This window comes from Canis lupus, chromosome 26 (assembly GCF_003254725.2).
Source record: "Canis lupus dingo isolate Sandy chromosome 26, ASM325472v2, whole genome shotgun sequence".
In the NCBI taxonomy this organism is placed as follows: Eukaryota; Metazoa; Chordata; class Mammalia; order Carnivora; family Canidae; genus Canis; species Canis lupus.
The window spans coordinates 10,028,514-10,054,238 of NC_064268.1; the positions used below are offsets into that span (position 1 = coordinate 10,028,514).

At 42.7% G+C, this 25,725-nt stretch overlaps 1 protein-coding gene, 1 long non-coding RNA gene and 1 pseudogene across 2 annotated transcripts in view; 2 read left to right on the forward strand and 1 right to left on the reverse strand.

The window, feature by feature from the left end:
- The window catches only part of NAA25 (N-alpha-acetyltransferase 25, NatB auxiliary subunit), a 78,582-nt gene extending 75,394 nt beyond the window's left edge, over window positions 1-3,188 (reverse strand). Inside the window, exon 1 of the mRNA XM_025474003.3 lies at window positions 3,059-3,188. Within this exon, the coding sequence (XP_025329788.1) occupies window positions 3,059-3,116 (58 nt within the window). The 5' untranslated portion in view covers window positions 3,117-3,188. The remainder of the gene's footprint in view (window positions 1-3,058) is intronic.
- A 61-nt stretch (window positions 3,189-3,249) lies between these two features.
- LOC125753725 (uncharacterized) lies at window positions 3,250-25,390 on the forward strand. The gene is made up of 2 exons (XR_007406179.1): window positions 3,250-3,389; window positions 24,310-25,390. It is a non-coding gene; the product is annotated as an uncharacterized LOC125753725 (long non-coding RNA).
- LOC112676316 (eukaryotic translation initiation factor 4E type 2-like) lies at window positions 16,649-17,664 on the forward strand (annotated as a pseudogene).
- Window positions 25,391-25,725: the final 335 nt, after the last annotated feature.

Sequence of the window (25,725 nt, forward strand, 5' to 3'; positions counted from 1 at the left end):
AAATGTAATTTCAACCTACCACATCTCAACACAACACAATTTCACAGTTAATTGCCCATACAGTCCTGTCCACTTCTACCCTAAACAATACTCAGCATGAACTGAGGTCACAGGCAAGATTCCAACAGTTGTAAAATGCTAAAACCTTGGCAGTACAAATAATGCTGTACAAAGACAGTGATGCTGCTAATTCTGAACTCAGTGAAGGGCTGGGCTCTCAGTGACAATGCCTATGTTCAAATCCCAGATCTACAATTTACTAGCTACAACTGTGAGCAAGTTCATCTAAGGCCTTTAGTTTACTACTATGATCACAATAATCTTACTACCTAATAGGACAGTTAGCATACAAATAAGCACTCAATTAATGCTAACAGTTGTTGAACCTCAGGCTGGTGAGCAAGCACTACCTACCAAGCACAGGCTTTTCCTTTACCAGCTAATTAAAGTCTGAATTCAAGAACAATAGTGGTTTAGGGGTATTAATATATATAAACACAAAAGGAGGGGCTGTCCCAAAGTCTGGAGGTCAAAAGTGCTGAAGTCAAGGACAGTGGGTACCCTCTCTTTTCTTATTCCTGCCAGTTGATATTAATTGCCTTGGAATTCTTAAAGAAAGTCTCTTCTAATACTCTTCTTTTGTAATATAACAAAAGCAACATAATTCTGGCTTCAGTTTTGACAATATGACCTGTCACTTCTATTTAACATATCTTAATTGTTTAGCAATGTGAAATGGACGATGAACTACTCCTTACTGGGTAGTTCAAAACACCGTTATTTCTAAATGACTCATGGGACACCAAAGGCATTTTCTTTAGTCTTCAAGAACAATTTTAGAAATCCATTTATTCTTAAAAATGCTAAATCTTAGGGATGTCTGGATGATGCAGTCAGTTAAGCATCAGCCTCTTTATTTCATTTTAGGTCATAATTCAAGGCCCTGGGATCTAGCCCTGAGTCAGGCTTCAGGTTCAGCATAGATTCTACTTGGTTTTCTCTCTCTCTCCCACTCCCTCTCTTCCCCCGCCCCCACACACCATTACATCTCCCACACTATGCACATGCACTCTCTCTCTCTCTCTCAAATAAATAAATAAATCTTTTTTTAAAGGTACTGTATCTTGGGGAGGTTGGGCTAGATGGTGATGGGTATTAAAGAGGGCACTTTGTTATCATAAGCACTGGGTGCTATATGTATGTGATAAATCCCTGAATTCTATTCCTGAAACCAATACTGCACTGTATGTTAGCTAACTAGAATTTAAATTTAAAAATAAAAGTACTGAATCTTTTTAATGGCGGGGGCCTGGGGCACCTGGCTGCTCAGTAGTAGGAGCACGCGACTCTTGATCTCAGAGTTATGAGTTCAAGCCCCACAATGGGCACAGAGATTACCTCAATAAATGAATAAAACTTAAAAAAAATCTGCAGGCAGCTGCTGTTGCAGAGAGTCATACGTAATACGCCAAAAATTGTGAGCCCTGGCTGGATTCAGTTCCTACTCTCAATCACCCTTATTTCATCCTTGCCTTCTGAAAATATATACTGGAGGGTATGATAACATACACCATGAGGAAATGGAAATAGAGTCCTACCTCTGCCACTCAACACACCTGTGTGACCTTTGGCAACTCAGTGTCTTCAGCTCAAAGTGAGGTATTCTCTAGCAATGGTTAAGACAGTAAGCTTGGGACACTGGGGTTCAGATCCTAACCCCATCAAATGTTAGCTGAGTGACCTCAGGTAAATTAGACAACATGAACAAAGTCCCATTTTTCTCATCTGTGGGGGAAAAGGAGGAGGGGGTGCAGAATTGGAAAAAACTATCCACCTCATGAGAATGTGTGAAAATTAAATGAGATAAGCCATGTGAACGGCCAGTCGCAGAGGCGACATAGTAATCAGTCTATACACATTAGCTTTTATTTCCCACCTCACAGGGTTGTTGCTAGAATCAAATGAGACATGAGTAAAGCATCATACAAATTTATAAAAGCAGGACCAACTGTACCAGAAATAAAGTTGCCCCCTCCTCCAAAAAAGTTGAGTGATCTCAGCCATGTGGAGAAACCTCCATTTACAGTAACATCTACACTATAAACGCGAGGTCTAGTTTGGCAAAAACCACTGACCTTGAAGCCTTCCTTACCATTAAGAGAGACCAACCACCCATGAGAGAGAGGAACTACCACAGTCCAATTACAGAACATCTCAGTTATTGAAAAGGTGTTCCTCCCTGACTCAAATCTGTTTTTCACAACATCAAGGATGACATCAAGGTCTTAAAGCCTGGGGTGAAGAGAAACGTTATGGAGGAGGATCTATTTTACAAGCACATGGGAAGCTGCAGAGAAAACCAGAGAAGCTGCGGAGAGGAGAAGCCCTGCAGCAGCCCTGCATGCCCCTCTGACAAGAGCTAACACGGTCTCTTCACCGCTATTTTGGGCCCACGACCCCCACCCCCCCACCCCCCCACCCCGCCTCCCACGTGCGCCCAGCGCAGCTGTTTCCCCACCAAACGGCTCTGGATTGGGGGCCTCGAATCCGACCTGCTCCTGGCTCGATCTGGGTGACCTTACATCAGCCCTTCCCCTCTTTGGGTCCGTTTTTCCATGTGCACCGAGCACAGCTAGTCAGACCACCCCCTAGGCTCGATTCTCGTAAGTAAAAACTCTTTAGTGATGAATTTTCCCTCAAGTAGTGTCGCACCCTCACGCTGGAGCCAGCTTTCACCTGGCTCGGGATCCACCTGAGATCCTGAGAATCCCTTGGTGCGGCACTAACAACGCAGCCAGAGTGTCTCTCAGGGCCTGCAAGTCAGGCCAGCTCTGCCGACCTGACCCTGCCTGGACCGCGCCGCTGCCAGCACAGGGCTCAGGAAGGCCCGGCCGGCACCTACGCGAGGCCCGTGGCTGCGGCCTAGAGGTCCGCGCGGCCCGCCCCCCGCGCCCGCCAGTTCCGCGCCTGCCCCCTCAGCACCCCTCCTGGACCTTCGCCCCGGCCTCAGCAGCCCTCGACGCGTCCCGCCGACAACAGGCTGGCCCCAGACACTCACCGTAAATGGGCCGGAGGCGCCTGTCGTTAGGGTCCTGCACATGGCCCCGCGTCGCCATGATGACAAGCGCAGAACCGCAATGCGCACGCGCGGGGCAGGCCCTCGGGAAGGGGCTGTTAAAGGGCCAGCGCTGATCTCGCTCTTCTATCGCGATAGTCGCGGAGCTGCGACTGGACGCCCCGCGCGGAGAGGGAATTCCCCGGGACCCCCGACCCCTACCCGCACCGCAGTGGCTTCTCGGATAGGAAACTTTCCTCCTTTGGCCTGATGGAATCGACCTGGGTGGAACAGACGGCTGTTGGTATTGAAATCCCTTCCGAATCACGTACTGGTGGGTAGTGAGGAAAGGAGGGGAGAAACTCGTTCAAAACTGGGGCTCGGCTGCTCCTGCTTGTCGTATTTATCCTCAGTGTCCAAGGAGGACCAGCCAGACTTGTCTTTGACTAACTGTTGAGGAACCAGAAACTCCTCTGGGAGATTGACCCAAGGGACAATAAGGAAAGGGGGGCTGATCAGGGGTGCCTGACTCGCCCAATAGGGAGAGCATGCGACTCTTGATCTTGGGCTTGATAAGTTCAAGCCCCTGGTAGGACACAGCTTACTTTAAAAATGGGGGGGGGGGGGGTGCCCCTGGGTGGCTCAGTCGGTGAAGCGTCTGCCTTCGACTGAGGTCATAATCCCGGGGTCCTGGATTCAAGCCCCAACCCGGCTCCCTGCGCAGGGGGGAGCCTGCTTCTCTCTTTCCCTCTGCCTGCTGCTCTCCCTGCTTGTGCGCTCTCTCTCTGTCAAATAAATAAATAAAATCTTAAAAAAAAAAAAAAAAAAAAAAAAAAAGGGAAGGGGGTTGTGGAATGCTGATCAACAGTAAAAATCTGCCTGAAATGTTCAGGATCCCTTCACCCCTCATCTGGCGTTTAGCCAGCTAAAAAGCATCCTAGATTAGTAGTAATCCAGTCAGTTTGTCAATTATACATCAGTAAAGCTGGAGGGAAAAAGTAATTCAATGCATAGAATACATAGTTATTGAATACCAATTATGTGCCCTGCTTTGTTTTAGGCCCGAAGGCTACATCAATAGAGTTTTCATGGAGCTTTACTTGTGATGGGAGAGACAAAGAAAATAGCAAATGAGGTGGTGATAAACGATTCTGGGAAAAGTAAAACAGGGACAGGGGAGTGGAGGAGGGAGGCAATTGTATATGCATAATGTGGTCAGGGAAAGCCTAGTTGAAAAAGTGACAGTTGTCAAAGACTTGGAGTAGGAGGAGGAGGGAGCCATTAGGTGTGCTAGGCTCAGTAGAGTCATAACCTAAGGTAAGGCCACACTAGTCACTATGATTCAAACTCAGGTCTTTCTGAGAACCAGGGTGATCCTGTGCACTACAGTGTCTCCAAGTGTCAGCTATGACCAGATAGGGTTGACACCTTCTACTGATGTTCCTTCCCTCTCCCCTTCTGAGCTTTTTAGCATCCAAGAAAATGATTCTCCAACTTTAGTGCTCATCAGAATCCCTTGGGGAACTTGATAAACATTAGTTTCCTGGATTCTACTGCCAGAGATGCTAATTCAAACAAAGAACCGCTCTTTGAAAAATAGTAATTAGAAGCACCTGGATGGCTCAGTCAGCGAACCATCTGCCTGCCTTCAGCTCAGGTCATGATCCCAAGGTCCTCGGATCAAGCCCCAAATCAGGCTCCCTGCTCAGCAACGAGTCTGCTTCTCCCTCTCCCCCTGCCTCTCGCCTTGGCTTGTGTTGTCTCTTGTTCACTTTCTCTCTCAAATAAATAAATAAAATCATTTTTTAAAAAAATACTAATTAGGGCAGCCCGGGTGGCTCAGCGGTTTAGCGCCGCCTTCAGCCCAGGGCGTGATCTTGGAGGCCCAAGATCGAGTCCCATGTCGGGCTCCCTGCAAAGAGCCTGCTTCTCCCTCTGCCTCTCTCTCTCTCTTTCTCTCTCTCTCTCTCTGTCTCTAATAAATAATTAAATAAAATCTTTAAAAAAATACTAATTAAAGGATCTAGATCAATAGTTTTTATTTACTTTTTTTTTAAGATTTTATTTTTAAGTAATCTCTACAGCCAACATGGGGTTTGAACTTAGAATCCTGAGATCAAGAATTGCATGCTCAAAAAAAAAAGAACCTCATGCTCTACCAACTAAAACAGCCAGGAACCCCTCAAAAGTCTTTGGTATCTACCATAACAGCAAGCTAACAACTGCTATTAAAATTTAAATATAAAAAAAATAATAAAATTTAAATATACATGCCTACAAAAAAATAGTGGTAATAGTAATAATAATAATAATAATAGCGTGCGTTTACTGAGCACTTATGTGCCAGAGACTGCTAAATAAGCTCTTTTACATACATCTTTTCATTTTGCTCTTATAAACTTGTGGAATAGATACCATTTCAATCCTCATTTTAAAATGAGAATTTTGAAGTATAGATATATTAGGTAATTTGCCCAAGATCACACAGTAAATCTGTGGTAGAATGTGTGGTAGTCTCACTCCCAGATCCACACTCTGGAATTATTGACAAGTTTCCAAAAAGTTAAATATAGAAAAGGAAAAATAACTTCTCAGTTGAGAAACCTGGTAAGAACCTCCTTAACTAAGTGATCAAAGTTAATATTACTGGTGATAATTCATGTTCATGCCATGTACCCCAATATGAGATGATAAGAAAGGAACTTCCATAGTATTTTTCCAGAAAACCCATAAACCCAGAGTACTCATGAGGAAAACATTAAACAAATCCAATTTGAGTGATATTCTATAAAATGTCTGACCAGTACTCTTCAAAACTCTCAAGGCATGAAAGATGCTCAGCAGTTTAGTGCCGCCTTCGGCCCAGGACATGATCCTGGGGACCTGAGATCAAGTCCCACGTCGGGCTCCCTGCATGGAGCCTGCTTCTCCCTCTGCCTGTGTCTCTGCCCCTCTCTCTCTGTGTCTCTCAAGAATAAATAAATAAGGAGGAGGGCGGGGGGTGGGGGTGAATGGGTGACGGGCACTGAGGGGGGCACTTGACGGGATGAGCACTGGGTGTTATTCTGTATGTTGGTAAATTGAACACCAATAAAAAATAAATTTATTATAAAAATATATATATAACAGAAAAAAAGAGTAAATAAAATATTTTTTTAAAAAAAGATATGGAAACAGAGAAACTGTCACAGACCAAAGGAGACATGCGAACTAAAGTAATGTAGTATCTTGGTTGGGATCCTAGAACAGAGAAAGGGCTTCATGGAAAAACAGCGGAAATTCAAATAAAATGGAGTTTAGTTAATAGTGTTGTACTAATGTTGGCCTTTTGGTTCTGATAAATGTACACTGGTGATGTAAGATGTTAACATTCAAGAAAACTGGATGAGAGGCTCCTGGGCGGTTCAGTCCATTAAACATCCCACTCTTGGTTTCAGCCAGGGGATGATCTCAGAGTGGTGAGATTGAGCCCTGTGTCAGGCTCCAAACTCAGCACAGAGTCTACTTGAGATTCTTGAGATTCTCTCCCACTTCTCCCCCTCTCCTCAGCTCCCCTCCTCAAGTGTGCATGCTCTCTCTCTCTCTCTCTATCTCACTCTCTCTCTCTGAATTACATAAATAAAATCTTTAAAAAAAAAAAAAAAAAAGGTGGGACACCTGGATGGCTCGGTGGCTGAGCGTCTGTCTGCCTTAGGCTCAGGTTGTGATGTTCCGGGATTGAGTCCCACATCAGACACCCTGCAGGGATCCTGCTTCTCTCTCTGCCTATGTCTCTGCCTCTCTCTCTCTTGTTTCTCATGAATGAATAAATAAAATATTTAAAAATAAAAAAAATTTAAAAGGGAAAGAAAACAGTGAGAAGTATATGTAAATTTTACCCTCTTCAACTTTTCTATAAATCTAAAATTACTCCAAAATAAAAGATTTTTTTCCCTTTTTAAGTAATCTCTATGCCCAACATGGTACTGGAATTTACAACCCTGAGATCAAGTGTCACATGCTTTACTAACTGAACCAACCAGCTGCCCCACAAAATGAAAGATTTTTATGACTATTTTTTTTGAAAGATTTTGTTTATTCATGAGAGACACAGAGAGAGAGGGGCATAGACACAGGCAGAGGGAGAGGCAGGCTCCCTATGGGGATCCCACTGTGGGACTCGATCCCGGGTCTCCAGGATCACACCCTAGGCTGAAGGTGGCGCTAAACCACTGGGCCACCAGGGCTGCCCAAAATGAAAGATTTTTAAATGCATCATTTTTAATTATTGGGAAGAGCTATTTTTTAAAAAAGTAGAAACTCTCAGCTGAATTCTGTCCCAAGGCTAGCTAAAAGAGAAAATTCAGTAGTGAGTGCATGGAGAAATTCTTACAGAGAATGGAAAGCTCTCCAACAAAGATAGAATCTGTGATCCTCATGGGAAATCATTCCTAAGGCTGAGGAGGTTTTAAAATAACCCAGATAGGGGATCCCTGGGTGGCTCAGAGGTTTAGCGCCTGCCTTTGGCAGGGGGCGTGATCCTGGAGTCCCGGGATCAAGTCCCGCGTGGGGCTCCCTGCATGGAGCCTGCTTCTCCCCCTCTGCCTGTGTCTCTGCCTCTCTCTCTCTCTCTATGTCTATCATGAATAAATAAAAAATTAAAAAATAAATAAATAAAAATAAAATAACCCAGATAGGGGTGCCTGGCTGTTTCAGTCAGTGCACAGTGCAACTCTTGATCTCTGGATTATAAATTCAAGCCCAATGTTGAGTGTAGAGATTACTTAAAAATAAAAATCTTTGGGATACCTGGATGGCTCAGTCAGTTGGGCATCTGAGTCTTGGTTTCAGCTCAGGTTGTAATCCTGGGATCATGGGATCCGGCTCCATGTTGGGCTCCACACTCAGCTTGGAGTCTCCTTGAGATTCTCTCTTCCTCTCCCTCTGCCCCTCCCCCCACTTTCTCTCTCATTCTCTCTAAATAAATAAATAAATAAAATCTTTTTAAAAATTAAAATCTTTTAAAAGTAAACAAAATATTACTGATAGAGAGGCATTTCAGGGAAATGGTTTTCTTCTAGGGCAGTGGTTCTCAAAGTGTGGTCCTTAGCAACATAAGCATCATGTGGAAACTTGTGAGAAATGGAAAGTTTTAGGCACTGATGCAGACCTGCTGAATCAGAAACTCTAGGAGTAGGGCCTAGCAATCTGTATTGTTAGAAATTGATTCTCTGGTGATTTAGACTCTGACAAAACTTGGATTCTTTGACTATTTTTTTTAAGATATATTTATTTGAGAAAGAGTACAGAGAGAAGGGGCAGAGGGAGAGAGAGAATCTCAAACAGATTCTATGTCAAGCTCAGAGCGCGATGTGGGGCTGTTTCACAATGCTGAGATCATGACCTGAGCTGAAATCAAGAGTTGGATGCTTAAGTGACTAAGCCGCCACCCCTGGACTCTTTGACTTTAGATCAGAGGTAGGCAAACTGACCTGTAGGCCAAATCTAGCTTTCTACCTGTTTTTGTATAACCTTAAGCTAAGAATGATTTTTTATCTTTTTTAATGGTGGGCAAAAAAAATTTAAATAAAAATGGTATTTCATGACATGTGAAAATTATATAAATTCAAAGGTCAGTGTCCATAAATAAAATTGTATGTAACACAGCTACACCTATTTATTTATGCATTGTCTACAGCTGCTTTGGTGCTACAAAGGGAGCATTGAATAGTTAGAACAGAGACCCAGCAGTGGCCCACAAGGCTAAAACACTTACTGTATGGTCCTTTACAAAAAAAGTTTGTCAACTCCTGCTCTAGTAGAAATGCCAGGTAAAGGATAGAATGTTGGGTAAAATACAATGCAATATTTGGAAGTACTTACACTAAAATGATATTCACTATTTGTCTGATATAAACATTTAACCAGATATCCTGTATTTTTATTTGCTAAATCTGGCAGCCCTATCCTAGTGGGGAGAATTTCATGCTCCCCAAATTCTGCTAAACAGCAAGAATAAAGGACAAGAGTCTAGGTAAACTGACCCCAGGATTATTCTGAGATGATTTGCCAAGTATGATCGGCTAAGGTTGAGCTTTGAGATGAGGGAGGAGGGCTGGGGCTCATCTTTGGCACAAATGAAAGAGCTGGTGACTCACCTGTATTTTCAGAATTTCCCAGAATGGAAAAATACAGCACCTTCAAGTAGGGGCACCTATGAGGCTCCTGGCCAGGACCATGGTTACTCAGATCATTCTCAGGTTACCTTTGTTGGCCTGGCCCCAGAAGAATACTGACAGGCTCAGCACTGTTCCCTGAACTTGGCAAAGCCTGAGCATTGTGGACCTCCTCACACAGGCCTCTAGATCCTTGAGTCACTGTTGTTGGTAGAGTATATTTCCCTTCTCCCCAAAAACCTTGTTGGCATCCAAGTGAGATGAATTGGCCTTTCTCTTTTCCCATTCCTATCCCTTGTCCTCAGCACGTAAGGCTGAAGCAGTGACCTGGCTCTGGGTCTGTCCTTACCTGCTCCTGGGAGGCAGCCTCCACACCCTTTGGCAAACCTGAGTCATTTCAGGTGACAAAGGAGATGACCTCAAAGGAGCCAAAAGCCCATTCTGCTTGCTGTACAATTTGGAACTCCATTTTTAGAGCTGACATTAACGGGAAATACTTGGCATACAGCAGGTGCTCATTCAATGGTAGTTTCCATTTCTTTGACTTAGAACAAGTTACACCCTTCATTCTTCTCCTTTTTGGTGGCAGATTCGTTCTGGTGAAAAACTCACTCAAGGGCAGTGAGGTTTATGGGTACATTGTGCCTGAATAGCTGGGTAATGTGGGAAGGGGGGCCACATTACTTGGATGTACTGGTTATATCTCCACCCAATGACTTTTCTAGGTTTTTTTGGTTTTCTTTTCCATCTTGATGGATATGTTGTTGTTGGGGTTTTTTTAAGTTTATTTGTTTATTTATTTATTTTAGTAATCCCTACATCCAACGTGGGACTCGAACTCACAACCCTGAGATCAGGGGACACATGCTCTTCTGACTAAGCCAGCCAGATGCTCCTCTGATGGATAGGTTTCAGTACCTAACCCTAACCCTTCACAGAATTGATATATTTCACAGTTGATTTCCTGCACTTTGACAATAGAATAAACAGCTTGATTTCTGGCTCTAAAAGTGATATATTTCACAGTTGATTTCCTGCACTTTGACAATAGAATAAACAGCTTGATTTCTGGCTCTAAAATCAAACAGACTTGGGTCCAAACACTTAGCATAGAGAAGGCTGAAAGTACAAAGAAAGGCACAGAACTAAAGGTAAATAGAGTTCAAGGCAAAGAAACACAGAACTGGGAGATAAGAGTTTGAAGAATCAGGGTCATGGTCTTGGTTTAGCCAGTAATTCCCAGTATGAACCTGGGCCTCACACATTTTTCTCATCAGAGATCTAGCTCTTGGCTGTCCACCCGGGCACATCCACTTCTGTCCACCAGGTGGCACACAAATGCCAAATTGCCCAGGCTACTTCCCAAATTCAGAAGGGATAGATCTTACTATAATTTTTTTTACTTTTCTTTCTTTCTTTCTTTCTTTCTTTCTTTCTTTCTTTCTTTCTTTCTTTCTTTCTTTCTTTCTTTCTTTCTTTCTCCCTTTCTTTCTTTTCTTTTCTTTTCTTTTTTTTTTTTTTGTAAGCCTATGCCCAACATGGGGCTTGAACTCATGACCCTAATGTGGAGGCCGAGAAAAATTAAGGCCATCCCACCTAAAGTTTAGCATTAGCACAAGTACAGCCATCTTAGGCCCCTGTGATAAGAGCTGAACTTTACAGGAAAAACTGCAGAATGTCCTCGGCAGGGAATCCCATATCAGAAAGACAACAGAGCTCAGAATTGCCCTTGGCAGAGAATCCTATATCAGAAAGACTACAGAGGCCACCCCGTGGTAGAAAGTCCCATATTAGGGCAGCCCCCGTGGCGCAGTGGTTTGGCACCGCCTGCAGCCTGGGGTGTGATCCTGGAGACTCGAGTCCCACATCGGGCTCCCTGCATAGAGCCTACTTCTCCCTCTGCCTGTGTCTCTGCCTCTCTCTCTCTGTCTTTTGGGAATAAATAAAATCTTTAAAAAGATAAATAAAATAAAAGTACTTTGAGTTCTCCTAGTGTTTTTATGGTTTCACTTTTAACATTTTAATCTTTGATTGATTTAGAATTTATTTCAGTGTGAATAATGAAGTAGAGTTCCAATTTGATCTTTCCCAGTTCCTCCAAACCTCATTTATTGAATAATCCATCTTTTTCACAAAGCACATGCCACCTTTATCATACAGTAAATTTTCATATGCACTTGTGTCTAGTCATGAAACAGTTTACAAGCTCCTTTCAAGGGCAGATCGAAGCTGGGGTCACAAATCAAGAATTTGCCAAACTAGGTGGATTTGATGTTCTGAGTCTGGACTTTCTCTATACTGCCTCTGAACTGCTGAACTCAGAGCCCTGTCTGCCGCATTTGGCTGATAGTATGCCAAAAAGTTGGATCCCAATTTAAAATAAAGGAGTCTTTTGAAATAACTCAATCCGAGAAAGATAATTATCATATGGTTTCACTCATATGTGGAATATAAGAAATAATGAATGGGATTATAAGGGAAAGGAGGGAAGCTGAGTGGGGAAAAATTAGAAAGGAAGACAAAAACCATGAGACTCCTGACTCGGGAACAAAGAGTTGCAGAAGGGGAGGAGTGAGGGATGAGGTCACTGGATGATGGGTGTTAAGGAGGGCATAGGATGTGATGAGCACTAGGTGTTATACTATATGTTGGCAAATTGAATTTAAATAAAAATGTATAAATAAGTAAATGAAGGAGTCTCTGGGAAGTAGTGCTACTGTTTGGTCAATTTTCTGGTAAGATAAAGTATAAGAGATTAAAACCAGTCAGGAAATTCATTTGCAAACTGATTCTAAACTTTGTATACAAATACAAATGATCTAAAATAGCCAAAATAAAGATTTTAAAAAAAGAAGAACACAGGAGGGAGATTTACATTACCAGATTTCAAGCCTATCTTAAAGCTACCGTCATTAAGATAGTGTGGTATTGGTTTGAGATAGACAAATAGATTAGTAGTAGAACAGCATCCAGTTAATAGATTCCTACTGGTTGGCCACTGGATTTATGACAAAGGCTCAAGTGCAATTTAAAAGAAAAGAATCTTCCCCTTAGTAAATGGAGCAATAGGATATCAAAAAACAAGACAGAAAAGCTCTTTATTCCCTACCTCACACCATACACAAATATGAATTCAAAATTGATCATAGACCTAAATGTAAAAGATAAAACAATAAGACTTCTAGAAGAAAACATTAAAAAAAAATCTTTGTGGTGAGGTAGGCAAAGGTTTCTTAAACAGGCATAAGTATCATTAGTCATAATAGGTAATTATTCTCTTCAACATTTATTGAATGCCTACCGTGTGCCCCACCCTATAATAGGTTCCAGCCATGCCCATGGAAAAAATGTCAGCCTGGTCTTCCAGGAACTGGTCCAGTGTAATGGGACAGGCAGGTGCCTACTTGAGACAACAATATGGTAGCTTTCTAGGGCTCCTAGAGTAATCACAGGAAGGAATAGGGGCCAGAGAGGCGCCTTACCCAGAGTTCTGGGAAGGTTTCTTGGAGTGTGTGAAATCAAACCAACCCCCGAAGGATGAGGGACATCAGACAGGTTGTAGCAGAAATGGTGTTTAAGAAGTCCTGGTGGACACAGGGGTGGGTAGGTAAAATAAGATATTCAGTCTGGTGGGGAGCAGGTGGATGGGACTAGATAATAGTTTCAAGAATATGTCTGGATTGTTAATTTTTCTTGAATTGATAATTTAAGCCAGAGGGTTCTCTAATTTCATTGAGCACAAGAATCATCCACAGACTTTTGAAATGAATATTCTGGGACCCCACCACAGAAATTTGTATCCAGTAAGTAGGAAGTGGGCCTGGGCACCTGCATTTTTTACAAACATTTTCCCTGCCCCCAAAGATGTTAATCCTTCCAGCCCTCAAACCATTCCTTGAAAAATACTATTTAAGCATTAGTGTTTTCCCCTCTAGGAAATGAGAAGTACTTTCCTAGGCAGCATGGGGGTGAAAGAACAGAGAGATTTCCTGGAAAAGCAGACCACAATGCAAGTGATCCTAAGAGTGTCTCCCCTCAACACCAGAAGGGCACTGTGCGAGGATCTGAGGGATGAGGAAGCCATCAGGCAAACGGAGCAGCAGCTCCTGAGAATTCTGCCTAGTAACCAGGCACTCTGGAAAATTTCCCAGCATGCTCTGAGGACCCACGTCCAATCTCCATTCTCCTTATGTATGAACAAATTCAGATGTCAGTTGAGTTTTCTAGCCCCCTGCTTCAGAATTGACAAAGTAAACAGATTGGGACCTGGCATCTTGATTAGGAAACTGGTTTCTTTTTTCTTTTTAAAGATTTACTTATTTATTCATGAGAGACCCACAGAGAAAGGCAGACATAGGCAGAGGGAGAAGCAGGCTCCATGCATTTTATTCAGATTTATTCGATCCCAGAACCCCAGGATCATGACCTGAGCCAAAGGCAGACATTCAACCCCTGAGCCACCCAGGCATCCCATGAATGTTATGTTTAATCAAAAACAAGAATAAAAAAAAAAAAAAAAAAGAATATCCAGGAGCACCTGGGTGGCTTAGTCAGTTAAGCATCTGACTCTTGATCTCAGCTCAGGTCTTGATCTCAGGGTCGAGAGTTCAGGCCACACCTTGGGCTCCATGCTGGGTGTGGAGCCTACTTAAAAACAAACCAAAAAAAAACCTAAAAAACAAAAAGCAATAATATTCATACTTGGCCAAGATAGAAACAAACCAACTGTACATCAACAATGAATGAGCTAATAAATTATAATATACTGTAAGTAATATACTCTATACTAATTGTCATATACTGTAACTAATAAAATATGGAATACTATACAACAATGAAAACACACTCTAAGGCTACGTGCAAGAACATGGGTAAATATAACAATCAAAATATTGCATGAAAGAAGTCAGACAAAAAAAGAGTATATACAGGATCATTTTACTTACATCACATTTAAGAACAAGCAAAAACTAGTCATAAATAGTAGAAGTCAGAAAACTAGTTACCCTGTGGAAGTTGATAAATAGGAGTGGAGCCTAAAGGAACTTTCTGGTGCTAGAAATCTATTTCTTTTCTTTTATTTTTTTTATGATTTATTTATTTAGGGGGGCAGAGGAGGGGCAGAGGGAGAGACAGTCTTAAGCAGGCTCCATACTGAGCATGGAGCCCAACATGGGGCTGGATCTCATGATCCTGGGATCACAACCTGAGCCAAAACCAAGAGTCAGATGCTCATCCTACTGTGCCACCCAGGCGCCCCCTTGAAATCTATTTCTTGACCTGGGTGATAGCACGATGAGTGTACACATACGGAAAAATTCATCATGCAAACTCTACTCCCAGATGTAACTTCTCCTAGCAAAATGAAAATGTATATCCACAGAAAAACTAGTATGCAAATGTTCACAGCAGGATTATTCATAATAGAGAAAAGTGGAAACAGCCCTTTATTAGTTTGTTAGAGCTGCCATAACAAAGTACCACAAACTGATCAGCTTAAACAGCAGAAATGGCTGTTCTCACAGTTCTGGAGGCTGGAAGTCTGATATCAAGGTATCAAGTGAACTGGTTTCCTCCAAGGCCTCTCTCTCCTTGGCTTGTAATTGGCTGTCTTCTCCCTGTAACTTGACATGGTCTTCTCTCTGTACATTTGGATCCTAATTTCTTCTTGTTCTTAAGACACTAATCACTGGCTTAGAGCCTACCCTTCTGACGTCATTTTATTCAATTACATCTTTAAAAACCCTGTCTCCAAATACAATCATTCTGAGTACTGGGAATTAGAACTTCAACACAGGAACTTTTGAAGGACACAGATCAGCCCTTAACAAACTCAAATGACCATCAACTGATAAACAGAAAAAGGGATCCCTGGGTGGTGCAGCGGTTTGGCGCCTGCCTTTGGCCCAGGGCGCGATCCTGGAGACTCGGGATCAAATCCCACGTCGGGCTCCCGGTGCATGGAGCCTGCTTCTCCCTCTGCCTGTGTCTCTGCCTCTCTCTTTCTCTCTCTGTGACTATCATGAATAAATAAATAAAATCTTAAAAAAAAAACAGAAAAATAAAATGTGATATATCAATTATAATGGAATATCATTCAGCTGTAAAAAGGAATAAAGCACTGATCCATGTTACAACATGGATGGATTTTGAAAACATCATGCTAGGGGCACCTGGGTGTCTCAGTTGACTAAGCATCTGCCTTAGGCTCAGGTTATGATCACAGTGACCACAGAGTCCTGGGATCAAGCCCTGCACTGGGCTCCCTGCTCCGTGGAGAGTCTGCTTCTCCCTCTCCCCCTTGCTCATGCTCTCTCTTGCTATCTCTTTTTCTCTTTCAAACAAATAATAAATAAAATCTTTTTAAAAAATCATGCTGGGCACCTGGGTAGCTCAGTTGGTTAAGCATCTGACTTTTTTTTTTTTTAAGATTTATTTATTCATTCAGAGAGAGAAAGAGAGAGAGAGGCAGGCAGAGACACAGGCAGAGGGAGAAGCAGGCCCCATGCAGGGAGCCCGATGCGGGACTCATCCTGGGTCTCCGGAATCACTCCCTGGGCTGCAGGCGGCGCTAAACCGCTGCGCCACTGGGGCTGCCCAAGCATCTGCCTTTGAGTCAGGTCATGATCTTGGGGTCCTCAGATCAAGCCCCAAGTTGGGCTCTCTGCTCAGTGGGGTGTCTGCTTCTCCTTCTCACTTTCCCTCTGTGCTTTCCACCCTCCCCCATCTCTCTCTCAGATAAATAAACAAAAAAATCATGCTAAGTTAAAGACGCCAGTCACAAAAGTGTACATATTATGTAATTACATTGATGTGAAATGTCCAGAACAGGCAAATCCAAGGAGACACAAACTAGATTAGGGGTGTCCTGGTCAGAAGTGGAAATAAAGGAGAAATAGGGAGTGACTATTCATAATCTCCAGAGTTTGTTTTGGGATAGCAAAAATATTCTAGAATTAAAGGGTGCCTGGCTCGCTCCATCAGAAGAACATCTGACTCTTGATCTGAGGGTTGTGAGTTCAAGTCCCACACTGGGTTTGGAGCCTACTTAAAAAAAGATAAAGGGGTGCCTGGGTGGCTCAGCCAGTTAAGCATATGCCTTTGGCTCAGGTCATGATCCTAGGGTGCTAGGATCAAGCTCTGTGTTGGCTTCCTTGCTTAGCATGGAGCCAGCTTCTCCTCTCTTCCCCCTGCTTGTGCTCCCTTCTTAAATACATAAATAAAATCTAAATAAAATGAGTTTATTTTTTAAGATTTTATTTATTTATTCATGAGGGACACACACAGAGAGAGGCAGAGACACAGGCAGAGGGAGAAGCAGGCTCCATGCAGGGAGCCGGACGTGGGACTCGATCCCACGACTCCAGGATCATGCCCTGGGCTGAAGGCAGGCGCTAAACTGCTGAGCCACCCAGGGATCCCTAAAAAAAAATGTTTTTTAAATAAAATATTTTTAAAGATATATTCTAGAATTACATTGTGGTGATGACTGCACAATTTTGTGAATAAGCTTAAAGCCATAAAACACGCCAGCGGAGCGGAAGTCACTCTGTGAGGCAGTGGCGACGGCGGCGGCGAGAGAATGAACCACAAGTTCGATGCATTGAAAGATGATGACAGTGGGGACCATGATCAGAATGAAGAAAACAGCACACAGAAAGATGGTGAGAAGGAAAAAACAGAACGAGACAAAGGTCAGGGCAGCAGTAAGAGGAAGGCTGTTGTCCCTGGGCCAGCAGCGCATCCCCTGCAGTACAACTATACTTTCTGGTTCTCCAGAACCCCCGGCCGTCCCACCAGCTCACAGAGCTATGAACAGAGTATCAAACAGATCGGCACCTTTGCCTCTGTGGAGCAGTTCTGGAGGTTTTATAGCCACATGGTACGTCCCGGGGACCTGACAGGCCACAGTGACTTCCATCTCTTCAAAGAAGGAATTAAGCCCATTTGGGGATGATGCACATAAAAATGGTGGCAAGTGGATTATTCGACTGCGGAAGGGCTTGGCATCCCGTTGCTGGGAGAATCTCATCCTGGCCATGTTGGGGGAACAGTTCATGGTTGAGGAGGAGATCTGTGGGGCTGTGGTCTCTGTCCAGTTTGAGGAGGACATTATTTCAATATGGAATAAGACTGCCAGTGACCAAGCAACCACAGCCCGCATCCGGGATACCCTTCGGCGAGTGCTTAACCTACCTCCCAACACCATTATGGAGTACAAAACCCACACCGACAGCATCGAAATGCCAGGCAGGCTGGGCCCCCCAAAGGCTCCTTTTTCAAAACCTCTGGAAGCCGCGGTTGAATGTGCCATGACCCTCTCCCTCTCTGGATGGTACCATCGTTGAAGCTGGCATCATTGGAGTCTCTTGTTCTGTTGGCGTGCTACCTGGAAGATGCTTCTGTCCTGGACAAGAGGAATTGGAAGAGCATTTTATGTTTTTTGTTGTTTTTTTTTAAAGATTTTATTTATTATTTATTCATGAGAGAGAGAGAGAGGCAGAGACACAGGCAGAAGGAGAAGCAGGCTCCATGCAGGGAGCCCGACGTGGGACTCAATCCCGGGACTCCAGGATTGCGCCCTGGGCCAAAGGCAGGTGCCAAACCGCTGAGCCACCCAGGGATCCCCGCATTTTATGTTTTAAGAACAGTCTGATACACAGCAGCTACAACAACAGCTGAGATCACTTAATAAATGGTGCTAAACTAAAACAAAAAACAAAAAACAAAAGCAAAAAAACATAAAACACTTTTTTTTAATTAAGATTTTAATTATTTGAGAGAGCATGAGCAGGAAGGAAAGGCAGAGGGAGAAGGAGGCTCTCCTCTGAGCAGGGAGCCTGATGTAGGGCTCCATCCCAGGACCCCGGAGTCATGACCTGAACAGAAGGCAGACACTTAACCAACTGAGCCACCCAGGTGCCCCCACAAAGCACTTTAAATGGGTTAATTGTAAGATATGTGAATTGTATTCCCAATAAAGATGTTATAAAATATTCATTGCATGATACACTTAAGATTTATGCACTTTATTGTGTGTCACTATAACCCAATACACATTAAAACAAAATAATAATAATCCTTTCCACCAGAAAATTTGAGAAGGTTGGCAGAGATAGGTGTTGGGGATGCTGGTTTACCAAGATCTGGGGAACCAGGGACTCACTCCCAATGGAGTTGCCCCTTGCCACAACTAACACAGTGATGGGGGGGGGGTTGCTGAGGTGGCTCAGTTAGTTATGTGGTGAAGCATCTGCCTTTGGCTCAAGTCATGATCCCAGGGTCCAGTGATGGAGCCCAATGCCAGGGTCCAGTGATGGAGCCCTACATTGGGCTCCCTGCTCAGTGGAGAGCCTGCTTCTCCCTCCCTCTGCTGCTCCCCTTGCTTATGTCCTCTTTCTCTCTGTCAAATAAACGGTTAAAGTCTTAAAAAAAAATTTAAAATATTTTTAAAAATAATTAAAAAGTAATGTTGGACAGGGGCACCTGGGTGGCTCAGCTGGTTAAGCATCTGCCTTCAGCTCAGTTCATGATCCCACCGTCCTGGGATGAAGCCCTGCCTCAGGCTCCCTGCTCATTGGGGAGCCTGCTGCTCCTTCTCCCTCTGCTGCTCCCCTGCTTGTGCTCTCTTGCTCTCTCTCTCGCTCACTCTCTCAAATAAATAACATCTTTTTAAAAATATTGTATGAAAATTATTAAAAAAAAAAACAACAGTGACAGGAAGGTCAAGCATGGAGAGGATGGGGCCAGTGACATAAAAAGATGGAGGGAGCTAGCAAAGGGCAAGAAGAGGCAAAGGCTGGGATGCCAGAGAGAAATGGAATTCAATGAAAACGAATTTTGTTTTGGCCTAAACTAACTTTTAATGTTTATGATGAAGCAGCCCATAAAGAAAACCATCAAGACTCCACACCAGAGATAGCCATCAGAAACACCTTGATGTAATTCCACAAGTATGAATTAATTGCCTTCTATGTGTCAGAGTCTGTGCTGGGCACCGGGCCAGGAATCTGTGATTCCAAGGCAGCTGCTGAGAAGGAAGGGAAAGAGGTTGGTGGCTGGAGACACCAGGAAAAGCAGCACTCAATTAGGGAAAATCCCTAGACTGGGGGCAGGGGTTGTGGCTGAGGGAACAGACTGTGGAGAGTTGAGGGGTCCTGGCTGGCACCTGGGCTGCAGGGGAAATGTTGGGGAGGAGGTCCTTACTGGTGTCTCAGATTCGGTAAGTGATAGCTTTGGCCAAAAGAGAGGGATTCCCCTCCCCCATCCTGGCTGGGACCTGAGTTTGGCAGAGCAGAGAAGGATAAGGCAACACCTATCCCCAGGGCTTTACCAAAATTCCACTGTAGCTGGAGAAACAGCGCTTGCTTAAGGGGAACTGCATCTAATCTTCTTTTCCAGATCATCTCCTAGTAAAACAGGAAGCAGGTCTTCCTCAGATCTCATCTAAATCCTTTCTGCTGCCACTGTAATCACTACACCCTGTCTGCCTTTTTGGGTCAGAAATAAAAATGTTGGTAAACTTTTTCTTTTTTTCTGCTGCTGAATATAGGCCAGTAAAAATAAGATGCCCCAGGGAATTAAGGCAAGTTTGAGCTTGTCATTATTCCTACTTTATCCTACCCTCGATGATGTTGTAATGTCTGTATTCAGAAGAACTTCTGGATCTCCTATGCAAGGGAAAAAAGTTGTTCCCAGGACACAGAGCCACTGCTCTTCTGTTCATTTATTGAAAATATATTTATACCAAGTTGGCAAGTATGTGGAACAACTGGAATGCTCACTTATTGCTGCTGGAAATGTCAAGTGGTACAATCACGTTGGAAAACAGTTTTGGCAGTTTCTTGTAAACTTAAAACATAGACTGATCATGTGATCCAGCGGTTCCATTCCTAAGCATTTTTCCAAGAGAAATAAAAACATGTTCTCCCAACAGACTTGTACAAAATGTTCATAGCAGCTTCATCCATATTAGCTAAAAGCTGGAATCAACTCTTCTGTCCATCAACATAAATTGTGGTACATCCACATGATGGATGTGCTGCTAGACAATAAAAAGAAATCTACTGATGTGATCAACAGTGTGGATGAACCTCAAATACATTATACTGAATGAAAGAAACCTGACACAGAAGTGGACATGACTATATTCATTTATATAAAACTCCTCTCTGCAGTAAAAGAAAGCATGTTCAGAGCTGCCAGGGGTCAGAGGAGGAATGAGGATTGATAACATGGAAATAACGTGTACCTTGATGTCTGTCATAGTTCCCTAGGTCAAAACACCTTGTACTGTGCACTTAATATGGGTGCTTTTATTGTTTGTAAATTAGGTTGCAATAAAATTGAAAAGACGGGGCAAACAAGAAAAAAAAATATGCCACGGATCATTCAACCAATAAGGCATGCAAAACAGCAAGTCTGAAAATCTGGCTTATAAAACTCTCCTATCAGTACAATGTAAGTCAGGAGCAGAGGAAGAAATATGACTTATTTTTCTCCCTGCTTACAAAAATAACCTAGTTGCAAAATTATTTAATGGTAAGATGTCAAAGTCTTTGAAAGCCCAACCTTTTAGAGGCCACCACTGGGAATGGATTATTCCTCCCCTTTATTTCTAAGCCTAACATAATACTAGATAGTTTAATATTACTAATATTATTTAATATTATACTTACAAATACAGAATTCTCCTGATATATTCATTTTTTGTTTTGTTTTGTTGTAAGAGAAAGAAAGAGAGCAAGTACGAGGGAGAGGCAGAAGGAGAGAGAGAAAGAGAATCCCAAGCAGGCTCTACACCCAGTGTAAGCTCCATGGTGGTGGGGAAGAGAGGTTGGAGAACTGGCTCTATGATCATGGCCAGAGCCAAAATCAAGAGTTGGTTGTTAAACCAATTGAGCCACTTACGCACCCTGATGTATTTGATTTTTAACTTTCTTAAAGCAATGTATTTTCCACACTCAATTGTTTTTTAAAGATTTATTTATTTGATAGAGGAAGAGAGAAGGGAGGGGAGGAGCTGGGGTAGAGCAAGACAATCTTCAAGCAGTCTCCCCGCTGAGCACAGAGCCTGATGTGGGACTCCACATGGGGCGCCATCCCAGGACCCAGAGATCATGATCTGAGTCCAAATCAAGAGTCAGCCACTTAACTGGCCACCTAGGTGGCACCTTGATTCTTTTTACTTTTTGTATGGTTCCACTAAGTACAATTTATTTAACTGGTCTCTTTTTGAAGGACCTTTTGTCATTATTTTTCATTCCTGGAACTGGTAATAGACATCCCTGTAATTACATAGCATGAATATTTCTATATATAAGTTGGCTTCCTAGAAATTTCTTGGTCAAGTTGCTTGGTCAAAAAGTGAAATAGTTTTAAGAAGGAGAAAAATTACCCCCCTTCTGTTCTGTAGCTGCAGGATATATGAGTGGGAGAAGCAGATATATTCTCAGGGATTTAGGTTCTTACAATGCTTTTTTTTTTTTTTTTTTTTTGGACAACATTATTCATTACAAGACATAAGATCCAACTGGCTAATTTAGTGAAAATGGTTTTTCTTTAGTTTTTTTGTTTGTTTGTTTTTTAAGATTTTAGTTATTTGAGAAAAAGAAAGATAGAAAGCGAGCATGAGCAGGGTCGGGAGGGCGCACAGAGACAGAGGGAGAAGGAGAAGCAGAATCCCCGCAAAGCAGGGAGCCCAATGTGGGGGCTCGAGCCCAGGACCCTGAGGTCCTGACTTGAACTGAAAGCAAACACTTAACTGACTGAGCCACCCAGGTATCCTGAAAATGAATTTTTGTTGAAAGGATTCTGTTTAGTTCACAGGATTGCTGGGAAGTGTTATGAACTGAATAACATTTTGTGGGTCAGTCAGAATCACCACTGTTAACACTGTTTCTATGGGAAAATCTGTTTCAAAGTTCAGAAGAAACCTATTTACAAATAACCTAAATTCACTGCAAGTGGAGACTGCACCTAATTAGTTGTTGGGACTCAAAGATTCTGTGAACACCTGCTGTAGGTTGGGTCTTATATCTAACTGGGCTTCTCCACTAAAGCATGTGTTCTGTTTAACTCCCAGCTGTGTGTATTTACTCAGTTCTGATGCTAACCTCCTAGAGTTAGCACCTGACTACACAGGTTTAGGTGCACAGTTCTTGGCAATACAATGATATAATAATAAGTATTTGGTCTTTGCCCTGGTTCCTGGCCCAAGAGTTTCTAAAATCCTTGGAAATTCCCTGAGAAAAGTGTCTTTAGTTGTTTATTATAAACTCCTTTCAGTCATACCTGAGCTTATGCTCATGAGGTGACCTTGGGGAGCCCCTAGGTAGCTTTAGGATGGGGGATGGTTTCCAGAGAGCTAACAATGTGAATAGAAAATTGGAAATATCAACCCCACTCCACCCTTCCACCCTTGCCTCTGGGAAGGGAGAAGGGCTGGGGTTGAGTTAATCACCAATGGCCAATGATTTAATCCGTCATGCCTGTGAAATGGAACCTCCATTAAAAACCCTAAACTATGGAGTTTGGAGAGCTTCTGAGTTGGTAAATGTATCCATGTGCCATGAGGATGGCATACCCTAACTCCACAAAGACAGAAGCTCCTGTGCTCGGGACTCACCCAGCCCTTGACCTGCGTGTGTCCTCCTCTGGCTCTGGCAGTTATCTGTATTCTTTATTTTATCCTTTACAAGCCAGTAAACGTAAGTACAATGTTTTCCTGAGTCCTTTGAGCTATTAAAGCAAATTATAGAACCTGAGGAGTGGGTTGTGGGAACCTGTGATTTATAACAAGTTGGTTCAGAAGCACAGGTGACAACATGAACTTGAGACTGGCATCTGAAGTGTGTTTGAGGGGGTGTCTTGTGGGACTGGGCCCCTAACTTATGAAATCTGATGCTAACTCCAGGTATTTAGCGTCAGAGTTAAATTAAGTTGTAGGATACCCACCTGAAGTCTGGAGAGTTGAAGGATTGGTTGTTGATGTGAGAAAAAAAATTCTTCGCTTTTTTCTTTTGCCAGAACTTAATTGCTGTGAGTCAAAAACAGATCTTAGTAGTCCACAACAAGACTGCCCCACTTTAATTGCCAAGCCATAGGGTAGGGGCCTCCAAACCAACCAAACTTCTGATTGGCCATAAATGCAGAATTTCCCATGACTCCCTGAGGTTTGATAATTCGCTAGAATGACCCACAGAACTTAGAAGAGCACTGTACTTACAATTACAGCTTTATTATACAGGATACTATTCCGAAACAGCCAAATGAAGAGACACATAACATTTAGTGTGAGGAGCAGCGCAATGCTTCTGTGCCTTCTTGCCAAGACAGGGTGTATCACCTCCTGGCACATCAATATGGTTACCAGCCAGGAAGTTCTCTTAAGCTTAGGTGTCCAGAGTTTTTATTGGAGTTTTGATTACCATAGGCATGATCAATTAAATAATTGGTCAGGTAATTTTTTTTTAAGATTTTACTTATTCATAAGAGACACAGAGAGAAGGGCAGGAACATAGGCAGAGGGAGAAGCAGGCTCCCTGGAGGGAGCCTGATGTGGAACTTGATCTCAGGACCCTGGGATCACCACCCAAGCCAAAGGCAGATGCTCAATCACTGAGCCACCTAGATGCCCCTGGTTAGGTGACTAAACTCAATATCCAAACCCCTCCCCTCTTCAGAGGTGGAAAAGTCTAATCCTCTGATCAAGTGCCAGGTCTTTTGGTGACCATCCACCATTCTGAAGCTATATAGGGGCCCACCTTGAGTCACCATTACTATAATAAAGATACTCCTATCACTCTGGAAATTCCAGTTTTGGGGCGCCTGGGTGGCTCAACGGTTAAGCCTCGAGACCTTTAGGCCCAGGGCATGATCCTGGAGTCCTGGGATCGAGTCCTGCATCCAGCTCCCTGCATGAAGCCTGCTTTTCCCTCTCTCTGCCTCTCTCTCTCTCTCTCTCTCTCTCTCTGTGTGTGTGTGTGTGTGTGTGTGTCTCTCTCATGAATAAATAAATAAAATCTTTTTTAAAAATTCCGGTTTTGTTTTTATTTTTGTTTTGTTTTGTTTTAAAGATTTTATTTATTTATTTAACAGAAAGAAAGCTCAGAGCACAAGTAGAGGGAGCAGCAGTCAGTGGGAGAGGGAGAAGCGGGCTCCCCAACAAGCAGGGACTCGGACTCGATCCCAGGACTCCAGGATCATGACCTGAGCCAAAGGTAGACACCTAACCATCTGAGCCACCCAGGCACCCCCAAATTCCAGTTTTTTGATGCTCTGTGCCAGGAACCTATGACAACAACTAGATCTATTCTTTTTAAAATTTATTTATTCAGATTATTTATATATACATATATATTGCTTTACAAATATATACAATTTTTTGTTGGTAGATATATTCTTTATGGTGTTGTAGCATGTATCACAATTATTGTCATTGGGCCTGTCTCCGTGGTAAGCTCTGGGAAGGCAGGAATTCATCCTGTTTGCCATTGAAGCTCTAGAATCTTATTTGGGTCCTGTTAGATAAGGTACACTCTATACATTTGCTAAGAAAAGCAATGAGGTTGGCTCTGAAGTAGTTCTAGATTTCACGTATTGCTTATGCTATAATCAAAAATAACACTTCATAGCCAACATGTCTATCAGTAGAGAACTAGTTGAATAAATTATGGTCTGCCCATACAATGGAGTAACTATCAAAAAAGAATGAAGCTGCTGTAGATAGAGATGTGTTAATAATGGATAGATCTCTAAGATTATGTAGTATCACCAACAAAAGTGCAGAATAATATTGAGTGGTATACTGTTTTTAATGGACAGTGTAAAGTGTTTACATCTTAAGTGTACAGCTTAGTGGCTATTTACCAATACATCTGTGTTTACCACTTTGCTGATTGAGATCTAGAACATTTCCAGGACTTGGAAATCTTTTTCATATTCCCCTGCAGTCCATACCCTCCAGATGGAACTCTTATTCTGACTTCTCTCACCTTACATTAATTTTGCCTGTTTTTGAACTTTATATCTTTGGAATCCCACAGAATATGCTGCCTATTGAAATATTTTAGTCTGTTACAAATAAATAATGCTTTGTAATCTACTTTTCCTGCCTGGGCGCTATATCATGAACATTCTGCAATAAAAATCTGCAATAAAAATCATGATTTTAAATTTCTGCATTGTAGGTAGTATATTCTTGGTTATATTTAAATGTTTAATTCTATTTTTTTATTCATGCGGGAAGAGGGTTTCAGAGAGTCCATACAGGCATCTGTGGAGAAAATAGGGGTCAAACCTACGTCTCAGGTGCTCAATCTTCCACTACAAAAAGCAAAGTGCTCAAATATGGATAGAGCCTTGCAGAGGTCTTGCATGAGAGCATGCATTATAATAGCAACAAGAATGACTAATAAGTATTAATAGCTCATGACAAGAGAACAAATGCTATTAATTATCTTAATATATTAGGCATATTAGTAATGTTTGTGCAGTATTATTCACGCAAATATT